Source organism: Podarcis pityusensis (assembly GCF_964106645.2).
Source record: "Podarcis pityusensis genome assembly, chromosome: 1".
Classification (NCBI taxonomy): domain Eukaryota; kingdom Metazoa; phylum Chordata; class Lepidosauria; order Squamata; family Lacertidae; genus Podarcis; species Podarcis pityusensis.
The window spans coordinates 112,201,155-112,222,389 of NC_138028.1; the positions used below are offsets into that span (position 1 = coordinate 112,201,155).

Here is a 21,235-nt window from a genome sequence, read left to right on the forward strand (position 1 = left end):
TAATGCCCAGAAAAAAAATATACAGCGGTATTCATAAGCAGAGTCTGTTGTGGTTTCAAATATCTCAACTAGATTATTTTACTGTCACGCTGAGATGCAACCTGTTGAAAGCAACCATGTGAGTCTTCAAACTGAAATAAAATTCTACAAAACTAGAGAAGTTTTACAAAAAGGTTGTGCATCTCAGCTAACATTGTTTCACCCATCAGTCAGTTAAATTTATCTGAACCAATTCACTGATGATCAGAGTGGCAGAAGTTATCAATCCTTCCCAAGTGGTTACCACTTCTCTCCCACAGGAAGTACTCAGTTACCGTTAAAATGTGTATGTTAATTTGTTTAGATTATGCAGGTATTAAGTATTTTACTGCCTAGCACTAACAAAAATCCTGAAACAATTCCAAACACACACACACACACACACACACACACAGGGGAGGGGGGAGAGGAAGAGGAGACTTCGAGCTGAGATTGAGACATTTGTCATCCCAGACATTAAGGTTGTTTTCAAATGTCACATTTAACTTATAGCCCTCTCTTAGCACCTACCAATTAATCAATTTTTATACTTTCAGTAGGCATCCTAGAAAATATCAGAGCTCCTCTGCTGCACTTCCGGCTTGCCATACTAACGGCAGGACTCAAACATTCAGTGCAGCAAAAATTTGCCTTACCTAAAATGATCGTTAATTACAATTCGCATCAAATATTCAAGTATTCACACCAATCTGCCAATAATAGCTTGGTAAATATGTTTGTACTATTGTATCCACATGAATCTCTTAAGACATTTGAACCGTCAAAATGCATTCATCTGTTGTTTAGTACTCTGAGTGGGGGTGGATAAGAGAGATCCAGTCGCCGGTGCACTTTGGGACCACCACCCACGTATTGTGGCCAGCAGGTGATTTGACACCTCCTCCTGCTTTTGCAAACCTGCCCCCCCACACACACACCACCTTCATCAATCAACATACATAGCTGGTAGGTTGTGTTCAGTTTGGCAGGTTGCAACTTTTGAAGGTCTGATATAAATCAATACTACAGAATAAAAAATGGCTGACTGCGTTTCAACAAATAGTACGGCAGCTGCCAAAGGTTTCCAGTGAATACCACAACTGTTAATCTGAAGAAGGATCTGCTTCCAACCTTCCAACAGTTTTGACTTCACCCCCAAAGGCGCAATTCCTCCATTGTCTCCAGAGACGGACGGATGCCAGCAGCAACTCTGCAAAGTACGGAGTGTTGTTGTTTTGCCACCCCGGTGAATATATACAGAGCGCTGCACATCTCTCCCAAGGCTTTTTCGGCAGTACAAAACATGTACAAGGTTGCTATATGTAAAACAGGCAGAGCAACCCAAACCTCCAATCCACTGTAGTTGGCAGGAAAGACCCCCCTGGAAAGAAGCACCCCAATGTTTCCAAACAGTGGGTGGGCAGAAACTGGTGGTGGCAGCATCCCTGCCAACTGCACCCCCTGTGCCAGGGGGGAGGCACAGCCAGCAAACAATGCGCTGGATTCTGAGCCATCTCTGCAGTTGTCATGTGTAGGATGCAGTTCAGACCTCTTCACTGTGCCAGCCTAGGAGCTAGCACAGCAAAGGGACATTTTTTCTCTCTCCCCTCCCCCAGAGGGGTATCAAGGGTACCTTGCACCCTTGGCAGGGAGCTGTATTGCCCAATCACCACCCCAAAAAATTGCTTTACCACACACCTTTGTGTTATGGTGCGAGAAGGATGGGAAGCTCCTCCCACATTTGATCTTTCCACAACAATGATGGCGCGTTGCAGCACACATACACGTCACACACTCTATAGTCCAATAGGTGATTTTTTGGGGGGAGCAGGTCTGCACCCCTGGCAGGGGCTGCTTTCACCAACCCCTAGATACGCCTCTGCCCCTTCCATGCCTTCCAACCTGGTCAGCACAAGCAACAGATCTGTGGCCCCGAGACTTTCAATATATTATTGTGAAATGCATGTATATTTAAGTCAAATGGATCTGATGTAGGCATATTGTCTCACCTTCGCACAAACTAAAGGTGTAAACCAATGTACTTAATCGAAGCTGCCAAGCAGCTTGTTTTCTTTGCATTTTGCTAGTAAAGACATTGTTATGTACTAAGCTTGGATCCTAGAACAATAGGCAAGTAGGATCCTAGAATGCAACAACTGATTGGCTTGCAGGAAAAGACCAATCAGGCTCCAGGAGGGAAGCAGAATCAGCCAATCAGATGGGACTCATTGTGTAAATAATGTATATAAAAGCCTGAGGTTTGGGGGGCAATTCAACCAGTGTTTTACAAGCTGCAATAAAGAGTATGAAATCACTACAGGACTCCGAGTATATTTCAGACATACCATGACACTTCTATATCATTTTTTTTTACAGATACAGAACAACGCTAATCCTTCAGTCTCTTGTAAGAACTGGAAAACCAATAAAACATCAAAAGGGCCATGGTAAGTCAAACGAAAGGACAGCCACTTACTTTGCCATCTACAAGTTGAGTTCTTGAAACAATACAGAATCATAGAATTGTAGAGTTGCAAGCAACCCCAGGGGCCAATCCAGTCCAACCCCCTGTGATGCAGGAATCTCAACTAAAGAGCATCCACCACAGATGGCCCATCCAACCTCAGCTTAATATGAAAGAACTATGCTGGGCCCAAGGTGCAAAAAGGATTTGATTTCAAAAGATTTTCCAAAAATGGTAAAACTATTGAAAGGTTTGTGTACTAACTGCTCCTAACTTTTGAGTCTGATATATTGACTGTCCTCTGGGCAAGTTAGCTTCAACAATACTAACATCCAATCCATATTACTGAGATGGGAAGACCACGTTTCGGAACCACGACTAGCAATGCAGCTGCTAGCATTAGCTGACGCAAAGTCCTGGAACAGTGCGGTTCCTGAATCCTAAGCCAAACCATTTGCTAGAGAGAGGCTTGATCTGAACCCTTCAGTTGCACTAACCTGAAGTTGGCACAGCCAAACCAGACAAGAACCACCATTTCCATCCTGTCAGCAGCGTTAAGTTGGCAGGACCTTTGAGGGCAGTGGTGGTTCCACCACCCTGAACAACTCCTGGGCCGTTAGGGTTGCTATGCCCCTAAAATAAACACCTGAAAACCAATGAAGTGGAAAGGTGAACTCAATTGTTCAAGCAGAATTTGATCATACTAGGAAACCTGAGAAACACCATCAACACATCACAAGGAATAGACTTTAATTTTAAGATAATTTAATGTGTTGGCTGTTCATGCTCCAGTTAACTCTGGCTACAATCCCATGCACATCTACCTGCGAGTAAACCCCACTGAATACAGTGAGACTTATTTCCGAGTAAGCATGCACAGAATTGCAGTCATGCTGCGATACAACACACTGAACAAAGCTTGCATGGCCATAACCAGATAAAAAAAAATTGAGCCACAAAATCCCTGGCCCAGACCTTTTAAATATGAATACCACACGTTTTCATGCACATATTGTGAATGTTAATATTGTGTACTTTATAATTGTTTTATACTTGAAAATAGCTTAGAAACCATCTTGACAATTATGGGGGATATAAATTGATAGTAACGTTTTCTCTCAAACATATGTCAAAAGTGGCCAGACAGGTGCAGTCAACCACAATGAAGAATGTTCAACAATGTCTGAAATTCTTTGCAGTAGAGAGAACAGTCTTCTTCCCTCTTTGGTGGTCAAGCTAGATGAGAACATTCCAGTGCTCTTTAAAAGGAATGAGGACAGTGATCACCTGCCTTGAAATGATTCTCATGATAGGACTGTGAGACTTACTTGATATTTTATAATTCAGGTAACCCAGGCTGCTTCATGATGGAGTTAAAAGTGGGGAGAAAACACTGAGTGCCAGTGATGGCTATCTGCTTTAAATGTGGCTTATGATATAGTCAGTACAGTGGTACCTCGGGTTACATACGCTTCAGGTTACATACGCTTCATGTTACAGACTCCGCTAACCCAGAAATAGTACCTCGGGTTAAGAATTTTGCTTCAGGATGAGAACAGAAATTGCGCAGTGGCAGCGGGAGGCCCCATTAGCTAAAGTGGTGCTTCAGGTTAAGAACAGTTTCAGGTTAAGAACGGACCTCCAGAACGAATTAAGTACTTAACCCGAGGTACCACTGTAAAGCCAACGCAGAACCTAAGCAAAGTTTTCTTTAGCTGCCAGTGTCATCTTGATCAACTGACTACAGGCAAACTGTTTTAGGCGTGACAGATATGAGCAGAGCGCTGAACCCGGAATTGACCTGAAAACGTCATCAAATATGTCACTAAAAGGGTGGGGCAGGCGCAGAACAGAGTGTGTCAATTGCACGATTCCATGCAAGTGTGCAATGATTCGGAATGCAAACACACACACCCCAATCTGGGGTTGCCTGTACTGGCTTCCTACGACTACTTGGCAATCTCAAAGCAGCTGTCTCTGGTTCACAAAACTGTAACTGGGTGCCTCACAGTAACAACTTCCAAGGAGGGGTGTTTTTAATCATCTTCAGAACATACAGGCAGCAACTGTTTTAGGTGCATGTGATATGGGCACGACTGCGCGTACACACATCGCGCCAAACCCGGAAGGGACCCAAAAATGTCATGAAAAGGGGTGGAACAAGGCCGGGGCAGAACAGGGTCTTTGCAGGTTTTCTCAATTGTGTTTCAAATATGTGTGATTTCATTTAGACGTCTGGTGCCTTGCAATTAACCCCCGCATAAATTGGGAGTTGCCTGTATTCCAAAGGACTTTAATCACTGTACCTTTCTTTCGGTGCCTTTCACTGTCCTGAAATGGACAGTTCTGGATTCAGGATGAGAAAAAGAACAACAGAACCTTTCACCCCTCACCTAAGCCAAAATTTCCTACAGGCACATGGTCCTGAGCTACTTTGTTAAAGGTAAAGGTAAAGGGACCCCTGACCATTAGGTCCCATCATGGCCGACTCAGGGGTTGTGGCGCTCATCTCGCTTTATTGGCCGAGGGAGCTTCCGCGTACAGCTTCCGCGTCATGTGGCCAGCATGACTAAGCCGCTTCTGGCAAATGCTGTTTACCTTCCCACCGGAGCGGACCTATTTATCTACTTGCACTTTGACGTGCTTTCAAACTGCTAGGTTGGTAGGAGCAGGGACCGAGCAACAGGAGCTCACCCCGTCGTGGGGATTCGAACCACCAACCTTCTGATCGACAAGTCCTAGGCTCTGTGGTTTAACCCACAGCACCACCCGCGTCCCTGAGCTACTTGGTTAGGCTGTACCAATTTATTCCAGATTCTATTGTGGCTTCGTGTACATAACTGGATTTTCACTTTCTATAAAACAATGGGGCATCCCACATCCTCATGAGAGCCATGGGAGTAAAGCTCAGGTCAGGGTGCAAATGTCATAAAAAATGACATATTTACAGTAGGTTGAAATCCTATACTACACATTTTCATCAAGGAGATAACCTATGTATTCTTCATTGCCCCCACCCCAAGATTAAGAATCTTCTAAGTTTACAAGAAAATTGCGAGAGGTTTTGCTAAGTTTGGCAAAATATGAAAATTGTGGAGGTGATGACTATATGACAAAATCTTGTCCCTTCTCCATTCCCCACCCTGGCACATGAAGAATCTATTTATTAAATGTATATCCTGTCTTCATTTAATTCAGGGCTGTGTAGGTTTGCCAAGAAGTCTCGTATCTGGGCACTGACCAGAGAAATACCTAATTCGTTTTAACATGCATCTTTAGACCAGTATGGAAACTACTCCAACTGTCCTAAAACTTACTGTAGTTTCTTCTTAAATGACAATAAATAAAATTTTCCTTTGGGTTAATCTTACATTCAGGTTGTGTCAGCTAAAGTAATGCAAATGATTCGGGGTCAAATTCTGAAAGGCTTTCCTTAGTCCACTGCATTTGGTAGAATTTTGCAGGAGTAAGCACTTAAAAAAGGAAAAAAACTTAAGGGGGGGAACCCTTGAGCTAAAGGCCAGCAGGTTCAGCTCTTCATTATCTAAAAGAAAAATAAACACGGTTGGTCTTTGATCTGCCAAAAACCTAAAACTGCAAGAAGACAAATATGAGGGGAAAGCTCAGAACAATAGTACTTCAGGTCACAAAGCCCAGAAGGAAAGGGAGAAAAGGGCTTTACTGGTATTGCTATTTGCTGTCTCCCCTCAAATGACTGTTCTAATTTCCTGTAGAACACATGGAAAGTAAATCTGGATTAAAGTGGAATTGTGTTACTCAAATTTCTAGTTAGCTCAATATATAAAAGAAGGGAAGTCTTTCATGGACCTGGAAGTGTTAAATAGATTGCACGTCTATCTTAGCTTAAGTCTCCTTAGATGCCCAGTACCTGTTTGTCTTCAGTTTTGCAGCTTAATAATTGGCTGTAACTTTAACCACTGGCAAAGTGGAATTTACCGTAAGTCTAACCAGGTGTCATCTAGTTACTGCTTTCAACGTGTAACTGAAATTGTCCTATTCTTGTCCTATTCTCCACTTTAAGTGATTACTTAGCAAATTCCTGATACGCTTCCCTGCTTGGGACATAGAAAAAGAGTAAATTATTAAAGAAAGATTAAGGGAAGTACAAAAACCGAGCACCATTTATTCAAAAATACATCACCGATAAAGATTCTCTAGTTAAATGATATTTAATTTGCTGTCAACCTATTAAAAGACTTGCAAACAGCTTCTTTATCTTCTTCTGGGAAAAACCCCCATAAAATTAGACAAATAGTTTATAACCTTTTGCTATACTTATTTTGAGTAAGAGGGAATCTGAACTGCTATTCTTAACACCCACCAATGTTCTAAACAATTTTAAAAGAATTAAGGAGAAATCTAAACAATACTGACTATTAATGACAGAAATATTAGCCTAGTACTCGATACTCTTGAATAAAGCAAACAAAATTGCTATCACTACAATGAGAGCAAATTGTAAAAATTACATTTATTCAACACAAAATGGTAGGATTTATTAAAATTTTATGCTGCTTAATATAAAAAAATTATCTAAGACATTTACATAAAAACTGTGAAAATACAACAACATTCAATCTAATTTCCTAAAAGCTGGGGAAAAGTAAAATGATACATCACAACTAAAAGTTAGCAGGATACAAAACAATAAATTTAAACATTTAATATCCTTTATATCCTTTCCCCCTGTGAGTTAAATCCTTCATCCTTGATCAAAATCAAATCTCCATTACAGACTTTCCACAAGAGTACAGGACATAGCCCAGTGCATAGCAGTTTATTTGGCTCAAGGCTTACTAAAAGTCCTTTATAATATAAATTTTTCCTATACTAGAATGGAACAGCACAACTCCAGAGAACATAATGGGCTGGTTCAAACAGTACTGGAAAGTATGGCTTCCTGCTATGTGAAAGAGTTGTAGACTCATGAATGCCCCCACACCAGAAGACGAAATTAGAAATCTACTTCCAATTTTATCAAACCATGACCAAGCCAGTATCAAACCATTGTTTTGGATTCCAGCTTGTTCACAAACCCATAGGTTAAGCAAACTATGGTTCAACTCATTTGGATGCAAGGAAGGGCTGTGAATAGTTTACAGCTGGAAGTGGTGGCTACTCATTCAGAGATTCAGACGTTCTATCATCTGAGTAAATACAAACCAGACAACCCTGGCTGTCTTGTTGTCTGTGGCATTGGCACTATCACAGTAAGGATTTTTAGTTACAGACTTAATTTACAAGCTGTGTGCTGCTATCCCTAGTTATTTACTGAGATAAGCATACCTGAGATAACAATAGCCCATTAACTATCTTCCACAGAATGCTATTCCAACAACCTTAGATGCCGAGGTTCTGTACACTAACATCCCCCACAAAGATGGGCTACAAACTAGGGATACTAGCCTTGATGCTGCCACAGCACATCTGGATAGCATGCTTTCCCACGGTGTCCTCACCTGCCATTATTTATGAGTAGGGTTATAGGGTTTTAAGTTAAATGCATTGCAATTGGCACCAAACATGGTTCCATCGTGCGAACAATTCATTTCCCAGTACCTCATGTTTACCGGAGATATGCTTGGCATCATCTAGACCAGTCTTTCTCAACCTGTGGGTCCCCAGATGTTGTTGAACTACAACTCCCATCACCCCTAGCTAGCAAGGCCAGAGCTCAGGGATGATGGGAGTTGTAATCCAACAACATCTGGGGACCCACAGGTTGAGAAACGCTGATCTAGATCCATCATCTAGGTTCCACCAGAATTCAACCCATCCTCAACCTGAGCTTGGAACAATCCATTCAGCAAGTTAATTTTCCAAGCACCATGATGCAGTTATGAGGACAACCATCACCTAATACCATAAACTTACTAACCACCAGTGCTTTTCTTTTCAGGGGGTAGTCAAGGGCACATCTTTATGTTGTGTGGAACTTACTGTAACGACTTCATGGTGAGTACTTGCACCTATTTTTCTAGGGGGGGGGGAAGCACTGCTAACCACCATACATCAGCTTGTTTTCAACTAACTCAAATGTGCATCACACAATCCATCAACTACAGTCATGCTCTACAACACAACTACATTTGTTACAGCTCATCAGACAAGAGCTAGCGCTAGAACAACAACAGGGTGTCTTAAAACTGCAGTAGTCACCCAATTAAGTTAAGAATCAGATTGAAAAGCTCAGACTGGTACTCAAGAGAAAACTGTTATGACAGGTCCAGAAGAGAAATTGACAAAACATTTCTTGTCAATCACAGGCCCCAGCCAAAATGTAACTACAACCCATTCAGAGTGATACTTCTCCTCCAAATGCCTTGGGGAGAAGACCAGCTCTCATTCACAGACTGGCCCCTATTCTAAAATGGCTACTCACCTACAACTATTTAACAAAGATGCAAACCCAGGAACTAAGCTCTGGAACAAACTCAGAGGCAGACTCTGTTCCCATATTTATTCAGGTAACGCTATGACAATACATGGCAACATCTGCCATACTATCACGAGGTTCATTCACCTGCCCCACACCCAATGTGTTCACATATGCAATCGCCTGCCATGATGCCTACATAAATAAAACAAGCCAATGTTTCAACACAAGCTAATAAATGGGCACAATTCTGACATCAGAAATGACTTCATTAAGAGCTTCCGTCTTCCAGGAGAATATTTCAGTCTCCCCAGAAAGGGCACTCTGCTGCTGACTTGAAAGTCAACGTGGTTCAACAAGACGACTTTAAAGAGAGGCTCACATTCAAAACTGCTGAACGAGAATTTGTCAGGAAGTTCTAGCCTAGATAGATCATTCAAAATTATAGTTCACAACAGCTGTTGAATTAGGATAGCACAGCTACATGTTTAACATTGCTATTGGGAATGCCATTGTGAACGGGTCAGTCTCTTTTTTTATCTTGTATACCAGAAGTTGGCAGGTAATGTACTGAGATCTCTTGAGAGCTTTCTGGGTAGATAATGTACAAATTTCCGATTTCCAATTATTTAACATGAACAACACAAAAGCTTTCTTGATTTGAGGAAGGGGGTGAGGAGTGGATTTTTGTGTGAGCCTTATAGGGTGGTACTCAATTATCTTTTATGAGTAGGCCCACTGAAATTAATGGATTTGTGTTAGCCATGTTCATTCATTTCAATGGGTCTACTCTGAGTGTAACTGTTGCATGGGGTGGAGGGGAGGAGATGAGAAGATTCAGTAGCAAGGGAAGGACAAAGGTTCCACACAACCAGTCCCTTACCTCCCTGGCACCTTCACTGAAGAGGACTCAGGGCTGGCAGCCTTGAATCTGAGATTTTTGTACTGTAGTTACATTACTGTACTGTACTTACATTTTGTACTGTACTCTCTGGAAGAAGGTCCAGAGAGAGGAAAGGTAAAAGGCACCCTGTTCTTTTTCTCTCTTCTAAAACATCCCTGCATAGTACAAAGAGATTGGTTCTAAAGAACATACTTTCCCCACCACAACCAATGCTTCCCCAAGACAATTTGTTAGGAGCCAGGCTAATTTCCTCTTTTTTTACTACTACTGTACTACTTTCTCTCTCAATTGCCACCACAACATTCTGAGCATCCTGCAAACTCACAGGTCACGGGAACCTCTTAGAAAGTTTAACATTTTGTTTTTCTTTTAATTCACAAACTTACTTCTGTATACATATGCATCCTCCCTACTATTATTATTTTTTTTATTGATATTCCACTTGCAAAATATACAGACTTAAATTGCATAACAGCATGCAACCTACATGAGTGTGGGTAACAGAAACAAAAGAAAAAATGAAATAAAAGTCTTATGTTTTATAAACTGGATCAAGAGAGAAAAGAGATGGAACAATTACAATAACAGTTTATTTTAGTTACACATATCATTTAGACTGGCAAACACACGTAAGTAACATTGTAAGCATGTCAGTGATTTGGTTTTACATATTTTTGTTTTCATCTTTGAATAACTGGCCAGAAACAGTCAAATTAACAAGAAGGAGGGGGGGATAAAGTAAAGTATATACACTACACTACATTCATTGTAAAAAAAACTACAGGTCCTGCTCTGCCATATGTGTAATTCAGCTGAATGTTTTCCTGCTTTGAGTTATACAGAATGATGTTAATATTCAATACTTGGCATCTACACAACAAAAGCTTATATATGTTTATACTTCTCAGAGTCGAATTCTGCTCTTAACCATGAATAAGAGACAACTTAGGGACTAGCTCTTATGGACAGAATCCAGATGGGATTTGCATTTAATTAGGAATTCCAGATTCTCACCATGGTTCCCACTTCTGAAAATGGAGCATTTTTCAGAGCATGTCATACCTAACTCATGCCTGGTTTAAAAAATGCCTTTAAGCAGGTCGGAGGTCAGATTCCATGCAATGTCCACGGGGGTCTCGGACAATAGGTTCCCATATGACGGACTCTGCATATGTGGGCCAGCCACAGGTGGAAGACAGCATGCATTACTTGTTAATCTGTCTTTTTTTATAGGGATTAAAGAGACTGATTTCGGAAACCTTTGCTAATTAGGCTTACTAAGGCAGAAATGGTTCCCTTTATTTTGAGCAACGCCAACAGATTTGTGACACATAAAGGTGGTGCTTTATGCTCCGGATGCAAGAAAGAATCATAGAATCGTAGAGATGGACGGGACCATGAGGTTCACCTAGTCTAACCCCTTGAATGAAGGAATCTTTCACCCAACACAGGGCTCAAACCCATGACCCTGAGATTAAGAGTCTCAGGCTCTACTGACTGAGGTATCCCGTGATCACACACAGAGAGAGAGAATATTGCAATAAGTTGCACTGGAGATTCAAAGGTCTAACAGAAGTTAAGCTAGGTACAGTATAAGCTAGCAGGTGATACTTATGAACTCTGACTCGCTTGCTTTATGTAATTGATTGCACGCGGTATGTTATGGTTCACAGTTTGGCAATTTGTAATGTTATAGATAAAGGTAAAGGGACCCCTGACCATTAGGTCCAGTTGTGGCCGACTCTGGGGTTGCGGCGCTCATCTCGCTCTATAGGCCGAGGGAGTCGGCGTTTGTCCGCAGACAGCTTCTAGGTCATGTGGCCAGCATGACTAAGCAGCTTCTGGTGAACCAGACCAGCACAGGGAAACGCCATTTACCTTCCCGCCAGAGCGGTATCTATTTATCTACTTGCACTTTGATGTGCTTTCAAACTGCTAGGTTGGCAGGAGCTGGGACCATGCAACGGGAGCTCACCCCGTTGCGGGGATTCAAACCGCCAACCTTCTGATTGGCAATTCCTAGGCTCTGTGGTTTAACCCACAGCACCACCCGCGTCCCATTTGTAATGTTATAGCCTTTGGTTAATAATAAATAATAATAATAATAGTAATAACAGTAACAGCAACAACTATTTTATTGTTTATGCCGCGCTCATCTGCATCTGTCTGGGTTTCCCCAGCCACTCTGGGCAGCTTACAACACATATAAAACCACAGAAAAACATCAAACATTAAAAACTTCCCTATACAGGGCTGCCTTCAGATGTATTCCCAAAGTCGTGCAGTTGTTTATCTCTACAACATCTGACAGGAGGGCATTCCGCAGGGTGGGTGCCACTGCCGAAAAGGCCTTCTCTGACTGGTTCCCTGTAACTTCACTTTTCACAGTGAGAGAACCGCCAGAAGACCCTCTTAAACTCACTGGTATATACTTGTGTAATTAATAAAATTGTGGTAGACTGCACAAAAAATGTCCCATTTCTTTTTTCTCTTTTGCCACTTTTAATTTTTGTGTTAGTTTTTCCAGCAGTGCTGCCTGCCATACAACATTATACTACTGCTCTGTGTTGTAAAGATTTCCAGGGTCTGCCTATGGTTCCTTATTTGTGATTTGCTCCATATCCTGACCATATAAATTGAGTAACGCCAAGCCAAGGGCCATAGGAATTATCTGTGCCATAATCAGTGATCTCTCTCCAAATATATGCTTCCAAAGTTTTTCTACTCTCTGGCACACTCCTGCCACAGGGCACTCCCATCCAAAGTAGAAAATGTTGGTACATAGCTATACTAGGGCATCCTGCACATGGGACAGCTATTTGGTTTTATATAGGATAGATGCCTAGGAGTTAAATACCATCCCGTGTACAATCTTGAAAGTTCTTTCCCTGGTTGTTGCTGAAAGGACTTATATGATGCTTTTGGCCATAGTTTATTCTGTTCCTCTTCTTCTATTCCATTCCAGTTTTAATTCCCAACAACTTTTCAAAATTTGTTGAGGACAGAATTGTGATTCTATAATTTATCTACATATGAGATCAGACCCTTTATCATTGTGTTTTCTCCCATGACTATTTTCTCATATGCCGCTAATTGTCTCACAACTTTTTTAAAAAAAAAAATCTGTACATTTGTTAAGGAGGATCTTAATTGGTGCCCTAATAGCCATGAAATTTGAACATTCTCCAGTTGCGTTTATAACTCAAGTTACTGTCAGCGGCTGTCCTCCTTTGTAATATGCTTTTTTAAAAAATACAACTGTTTTTCTTTCCCCACAGCCACATTGTAAGATCTATACTTATTTTCAAAAAGCAGGTAGCAATGAAGTGAAATTAAAGGAGAAAGACCCAACGCCAAGACCTTTGCCCAGTATATTCAAATTATAAATGTTGTATGTCAGTGGTTTTCAACCAGTGTGCTGTGACACCCTGGGGTGCCTTGAATGATGGTCGGGGTGCTGCGGGCAACACTGGCCTCTGTCCCTCTTTCTTTCCTTCCTTCCCTCCCTCCTCTGACACCCTCTCATGTCTCTGCCTCCCAAAGGCTTGCACAGCTATTTGTTGCAGCAGCCCTGGCTACAAGCTCCCCAGGCAAATGGTGCCTCTGGGGCTGGCCAGGGGGTGCTGGTTGCCAGGAGCTGAGGCAGCCTCAGAGTAAGCAAGCAAACAGGCGAGGGAGCCCAGCCAGCCAGTCCACCAGCCCTTGCCGTTGGGAATGGACAGACAAGTCCCAGGCCTCTGTGGGGCACTGTGAGGAGGCACCTCTCATTGGCACAGGGGTGGGGGCAGCTCAGAGACCAGAGGTGGCATCTGTGGCGGCCCAGAGGGCTCCCAAGGAGAGGTGAGAGGAGAGGACCCTGAGGGAACACTTCCACAAGGGAAGATGTTTCTAAAAAGGGTGAGAGGCTGCCAGCTGTGCAGGCAAGGGGTGACAAAACTGATCCCCACAGGGGTACCGCAGAAATAATGTACAGTTGATCAAGGGAGCCATGGACTCAAAAAGGTTGAAAACCTTTGTTGTAAGCATTTCATGTTCATGTAAACATGAACAGATCCGTAAACCAATGTTTCCTATGTTCCTAGCTTACTCAGCAAACTTTGTGGTCGAGCAAGAATTTGAACCCAGGCCTCTGAAGGAGCATCTCCACCCGCACTCCAGCCCGGACACTAAAGTCCAGCTCCGAGGGCTTTCTGGTGGTTCCCTCACTGCAAGCAGAGAGGTTACAGGGAACCAGGCAGAGGGCCTTCTTGGTAGTGGTACCCGCCCTGTGGAACGCCCTCCCATCAGATGTCAAGTAAATAAACAAATATCTGACTTTTAGACGACATGTGAATGCAGCCCTGTTTAGGAACGTTTTTAATGTTTGATGTTTTATCATGTTTTTGATATTCTGTTGGGAGCCAGCCAGAGTAGCTGGAGAATCCCAGCCAGATGGGTAGGGTATAAATAATAAATTACATTATTATTATTATTATTATTATTAATTATTATTATCATCATCATCATCACTGGTCTAAATTCAGCACTCTAACCACTACACCATACTGGCGATAAATATCACAGACTTACTACCCCCCCCCGCCAATCACACATGCACATACCAAGAATGTTGCATTTGGTATAATATATTAACATGACTTAAACCTACAAAATGTGTCTCTGAGGCCTGATGTGATGCTCAGAGCCCAGAATTTTCCACACAAGTAAGGTTTGGGAATGAAAATGCCCTCTCAGCAGTGTTAGGGGGAGAGAGGGGGGGGGACCTGAAAATTCAAAGACATGCCAGCCCTTCCTTGGCTCCAGACATTAATGAAAATAATAACTACAAGGGAATTAGCTTCCTGCCCATGTTGACCTTCTCAGTGGGACCTTTTGCAGGTATCTGCTTCCCCCCCTCGGAAAGAGGGTGCTGTTAGCAGCAGTTGCTGTATAATTACTTACTTGATTCCTTCTAAGGAGCTTAGGCTAAGAGTTGAGCAAAGAAAGCAGATTAACAGTTTGAATGCACCCACACACACACACTCTGGTGGCTGGAGGGGGCGCTCCCCTGGCCTACAGATGTGCCCCAAGAAATCTAGTCCTAATCCTGCTTCAACAATGGGGTTTTCATTAATTGTAGGGTAATTACGCCTTGCTTGTGCGGGAGGCCAGAGAGGGAGAGGGGCAGGGAGGAAGGGGCTGCCATTACAAGGTGGGAATGAGGCTGTGGGAGATAGAGCTCCTCCATCCTCAACAGTCAGATTAGTACCAGGGGATGAAGAGGAGGAGGAGGTGGTGGTGGTGATGCAGCCAAAGGCTCTGCCAGTCACATGCTTCCCGGCGTTGCCTAGCAACAGCAAAGCTCAGAGAAAAAGTTCTCTCCTGCAACTTCAAATCTGCCAGGGAGAGCCTGACCGATGGGAAGGGGGCTTATTATTCTGCTTTGGACAAAAACAACAACCGTTCTTTGCTTTGCAAAAAGGAAACACACACACACACAACCCCTCCAGCGCACAAATTTGCACAAATTTCCCTCCAATACATATATACATATATATATAAAATATATATATATTCATTGCAACTAAAAATCGCGCGCGCGCACCGGTTCAAAGCCACCCCACTGCAAGACGACGGTAAGCGGATGCACCTTGCAGCATCAAAAAAACAAAACCATCCTCACGGCCCTCGTGCGCGCGCGATTTAGAGTTGAAATGAATCTATGCCATATATATATATATATATTTAGAAATTGCAAAGCCAACCAACGGCCGTCCGCACGAGCGACTAGCACCAGCTCGGCCCGCAACAGTTACAAAACTGTTGAGAGGATGAACTCGCGAACACAAACGCGGGCTGGCTGAGCGCGCGCGGGGCAGGGGGCGGGTCCGGGTGCGAATCCGGCGCGCCTTGGAGCGAGCGCGTTTGCGAGAAAATCCCTCCCCGGCGATGGAAGAAGCTGAGCCCGCTTCTTTGTCGCTTGTCATGCGCGTCCACTGTTGGGAGGGAGAAAGTTATTCTCCATAGAGGATCCGCTAGGTGGAAAAAACTAAAGGAGAGCAAGCCCCCTCCCCCCCCACCACCCTCAGTCCTCTCTTTCTCCCCTCCACCATAAAGACAGGGAGAGAACTTGCCTGCCCCCTCCCTTAAAAAAAAAACACTTAAAAGTTGTGGGGTTCCCCCTGGAGCTGCAAAGGCGCGGGGGGGGGGCTTACCTTGGCATGCAGCTTGCAAGATGCATGCAGCGAGCAAGGCGAGCACTTGGCAGGCAGCGGCTGCTCCGCCGTCCAGGCGCCGTCGAGGTCCCATCTGCGCGGGGATGCTTGCAGGGAGCCGTCGCAGCCACGCAGCTGGCCGGGCTTGGCGAAGAAGGCGCGCTTCTGCAAGCACCTCTCGGGCTGCCCTCCCTCTGTCTGTCTGTCTCTCTTTCTCTCCCCGCCCGCCCTGTCTTTCCTGATCCCGCTAGTTGCAGAAAAAAGGCGCGCTCGTCAGCTGAGGCATCGCTTGGCCTCGACGCTCCCACCCTCTCCAGACATTGCATAAAGCTCTTTATACCCGCCGGCCCCGGAACTAGCATGAGGCATTTGCTCCAGGCCCGGGAAGCCCGGGCAGCGCTTGCCCCTCCCTTCAGTTGCACTTTGCAACCGGGGCGTGCGGAGATGCAACTTTGCAAGCGAAACTTCCAAGTCGCTTCCTGCAGGGTCCCTGGCCTTTGCAGCAGGAGCGAGGTGGGGCAAGAATCACGACCCAACAATACTGAGCAAGTTTTAAGTGGGACTTTTTCGCGAGGAGCTGCTCCCCTCAAAGAAAGCTTGTCAAGGGTGGGGGTGAAGGCAAGATTTGGGGGGGGGGGTCGTTTAAAATGGGAGAGTTTTAATTTCATTCCAGTCCTCATCATAATTTCTTATACAACAGCTGCAATAGTCCATTCGTGTTGACCCATTAAATGATTTATAAAACTACAGGTGAGGATCTCAAACTATATCAGTAAGGTTTTGGAACACAGAAATAAAGAAAACCATCAGTTCACGCATAATTCTAAATTATAGAATTTGGTATTTGAATGATTGATTGTATTATATATTGGTATTGTTATAATGAGGCTATTATTGGATTATAATTGAAATTTAATTTTTAAAATTATAAAAAGAAATTGGAGAGTTTTATTTTAAAAGTATGAGATGCTTTATACAGTGGTACCTCGGGTTAAAAACTTAATTCGTTCTGGAGGTCCGTTCTTAACCTGAAACTGTTCTTAACCTGAGGTATCACTTTAGCTAATGGGGCCTCCCGCTGCCGCTGCGCGATTTCTGTTCTCATCCTGAAGCAAAGTTCTTAACCCGAGGTACTATTTCTGGGTTAGCAGAGTCTGTAACCTGAAGCGCCTGTAACCCGAGGTACCATTGTAAATGGTTCCCAAGTGGCAGCTAGTAACCCCCACCCCGCATCTTTCATATAAGCATGTAAGAGAAGCCGTCCATACAGGGGTGCTTAAAGCATGTGATACAGCCCCAACACAAATGCCCCATACAAAGTACTGTTATGTTAATGTTACTGTTTCAGTGGAGCTTCATCTATGGGTTCAGTGACATGTTTTCCCAACATACAGTGGTGCCTCGCAAGACGAAATTAATTCGTTCCGCGAGTTTTGTCGTCTTGCGATTTTTTTCGTCTTGCAAAGCACGGTGTCGGGAAAGTTTTGGAAAAGCTTCAAAAATCACCAAAGTCTTTAAAAACCTCAAAAAAGGCTACCACACCGCGTTCTATGAGTTGCTCCTCGAAGTCAAGTCGCAACTGTATTAACGGTGTTAAGAAAAAGGAAACAAACTTGCAAGACGTTTCCGTCTTGCGAAGCAAGCGCATAGGGGAAATCGTCTTGCGAAGCAGCTCAAAAAACAAAAAACCCTTTCGTCTAGCGAGTTTTTTGTCTTGCGAGGCATTCGTCTTGCGAGGTACCACTGTACATTGTCTTCACATGACTATATTTGCTTCTGTTATGCCCACCTGCACATTTTCAAACCAGCTGTATTATTCCCAAATCTGTCCTGGTGTGACCTGTGCCATTTCTCTCTCTCTCCCCCCCCCCCCATTCCCTATTTTCCATCTCTCTCCCCCTGCACACACACACACACACACACACACACACACACACACACCCCAACATGATGAATAGGGAATAGCTAAATAGCCCTAGAGCTATGGAAGAAAAAGCTGAATCAAAGCAGTTTTAAGAAACCTAAAATGCATGTGCATCCTTGCACAGTCAAGTACGGAGAATGCTGGTTCTTGTGAATTCAGAAAGTACATCTTCATTAACAGATAGGATTACGTACTCCGCTACTGTTCCTGTTTTAAGGAAAGAGCTCTCCAGGACTGTAGTAGTTATAAGTTATTGTTGTGAAAGATTGTTGCAACAATTGGTGTCACTGACCATGGGCGTAGCCAGGATTTTTGTTAGGGCGAGCAAGCTTTTGTGGAGGGGGTGCCAGAACCTCACATTTATATTGTTTTTATTGATGGGGGCAACTGCCCCCCTTGGCTATGCTCATGTCACTGACAGTTTTTCATTAGTGATCCTCAGGTGTTTGCAAAAATTTCAGGGATTACTGTGGAGGGTGGGGATGCAGCTTAGTGGTAGAACAGTGCTTTGTTTGCAGACGGTTCAAGGTTCAATCCCTGGCACTTCCAGAGAGACCTCTGTGAGACACTTTGAGGCTTAGCTGATATACATCAACCCAGAGGGTAGGATTCTAAACTCTCAATTGTGGATTGTGGCCCATACTTAATATACAGCACATCAAAAGCATGAATGCACCCTGGTAACTACTACTAAATCAGATTAGTTTACTATGAAAATAAAACAAATGTATGTAGTTACTACAGTTATTAAAAATGAATCTCTGTTTCAGTGGATATTTGGTTGTGTCCCCGCCCGTCCTCCGTCCCCCGTCCCCATCAGTTGTTAAAATCTTAATGATTTATGCAGGTCTTCAGAACATAATGGAAATGGTCTTACTGAACTCTTATTACTGACTGTTTTTACTATTGTAATGTGTTGTCGTGATTTTAGAATTGTAACGTCAATGGTGCTTGTGTGTTGTAATTTATGGAGCTTGTTAGCCACCCTGGGCTCTCTTGTGAGGAAGGGTGGGATGCAACACAGTGTGCATCACCCACAGAGTATCAAACACAATGGGAAACATTCTTTCCGAGTCTCAGGTGTTTCCTGTTAATACAAGGTGTGGGGTGGCTGTCAAAACTAGAAACTAATTTCCAGCCCAGAAACCCTTTCCTCTGGAGTTTGTTTACTCATTAAATTACTCCAAGATCACACCCAAATTAAGTAGATCGTAGACTGCAGCTAGCATGAGCAAGTGGATGAGATCTATATTATGGCTGTCAACCTAGTTCATGCCTGCAGGCACCTTGAGTTCTTCTCTCTTTTTTTTTTTTTATAAATATTTATTAGGGTTTACAATACAAATAGATATAATAAACAAAGTAACATATGTTATAACATAATTTCACATCTTCTTTGGACTCCCTCGCATCTCCCGCTCCCACTTTCATCGTAATAAATTTTTACCAGCAATTTATCATCTTGTTTGCATTTATATCCCATCTATTTATTTATAGTCTAATAATTCTCGAAAAAGTTTATGTTTTCTCATTCACACTTATCATCCTGAATCATCTAATTTAGTGGTGCTCAATTATTTATGATCTAGCATCCTGCTTAACATTCAATCAAATTACAATATTTTTGTAAATAAATCTTGAATTTCTTCCAATCCTCCTCCATCCTCTCTTCTCCCAGGTCTCGGATTCTGCCGGTTATCTCAGCCAATTCCATATAGTCCATCAGTTGCATCTGCCATTCTTCCAGTGTGGGTAGGTCTTGAGTTTTCCAGTGCTTTGCAAGAAGTATCCTTGCTGCTGTTGTTGCATACATAAAAAATGTCCGGTCCTTCTTTGCCACCCCTTGGCCGACAATACCCAAAAGAAAGGCCTCTGGTTTCTTTGTGAAGGTATACTTAAATACCTTTTTCAGTTCATTATAGATCATTTCCCAGAACGCCTTCACTTTAGGGCAGGTCCACCAGAGATGGAAGAATGTTCCTTCACTCTCTTTACATTTCCAGCACTTATTATCAGACAGGTGGTATATTTTTGCAAGTTTGACTGGGGTCATATACCATCTATATATCATTTTCATTACATTTTCTTTCAAAGCATTACATGCAGTAAAGTTCAACCCAGTTCTCCACAACCTTTCCCAGTCCTCAAACATGATATTATACCCAATGTCCTGCGCCCACCTTATCATAGCCGATTTAACCATTTCATCTTGTGTATTCCATTTTAACAGCAAGTTATACATTCTTGAAAGTACCTTAGTCTTTGGTTCTAACAGTTCTGTTTCTAGTTTCGATTTCTCCACCTGGAACCCTAGTTTCTTGTCATTTTTAAAAACTTCTTTAATCTGAGCGTAGTGTAACCAGTCTCGCACTTTATCCTTCATTTTCTCCAAACTCTGCAATTTCCAGTTGTCTCCATCTTTTTCTAGTATTTCCCAGTATTTTGGCCATTTGGCCTCCATATTGGGTCTTTTTCGGGCCTTAGCTTCCAGAGGTGAAAGCCACCTTGGAGTTTTATTTTCCAGCAAGTCTTTATATTTTGTCCAGACATTAAACAGTGATTTTCTGACAATATGGTTCTTAAAGGCCTTATTGATTTTAACCTTGTCGTACCATAGGTATGCATGCCATCCAAAAGTGTTGTTAAACCCTTCCAAGTCCAACACGTCAGTGTCCTCGAGAAGTAGCCAGTCTTTTAGCCAGCAGAAAGCTGCGGCCTCATAATACAACTTTAAGTCTGGCAGGGCAAAGCCCCCTCTTTCTTTCGCATCAGTTAATATCTTAAACTTAATTCTGGGCTTTTTGCCCTGCCAGACAAACTTAGAGATATCTCTCTGCCACTTCTGGAAACACTCCGTCTTATCCACAACCTGGAGTGTTTGAAACAAAAACAACATCTTTGGCAATACATTCATCTTGATAGCGGCAATTCGGCCTAACAAAGAAAGTTTCAATTTTGTCCAGCTGTCTAAGTCTCTCTTAATTTCTGACCAACATTTTTCATAGTTATCCTTAAATAGACTCAGATTTTTTGCTGTTATGTTTACCCCTAGGTACTTTACTTTTTTAACCACATTTAGTTCTGTCTCTCTCTGAAACCGTTATGACTCTGTATCTGTCAAGTTTTTTCCCAAAACCTTAGTTTTCTGTTTATTTAATTTGAATCCTGCCACCCGACCAAAGTCATGAATCAGTTGTAATACTCTTTTCGTACTAGACTCTGGCTCCTGCAGGGTCAAAACCAAGTCATCTGCAAAAGCTTTAAGCTCACCTTGAGTTCTTCTCTGTATGATTACTGCACGCTTGTTGATTGGCAGCTCTATCCTATGTGCAGC

General features: G+C 42.9%; 1 protein-coding gene across 1 annotated transcript in view; it reads right to left on the minus strand.

The window, feature by feature from the left end:
• The window catches only part of LRP2 (LDL receptor related protein 2), a 141,942-nt gene extending 125,588 nt beyond the window's left edge, over nucleotides 1-16,354 (minus strand). The window contains 2 exon segments of the mRNA XM_081023121.1: nucleotides 15,978-16,177; nucleotides 16,179-16,354. Coding sequence (XP_080879247.1) covers nucleotides 15,978-16,177; nucleotides 16,179-16,339 — 361 coding nt within the window. The 5' untranslated portion in view covers nucleotides 16,340-16,354.
• Between the last annotated feature and the right edge of the window lie 4,881 nt (nucleotides 16,355-21,235).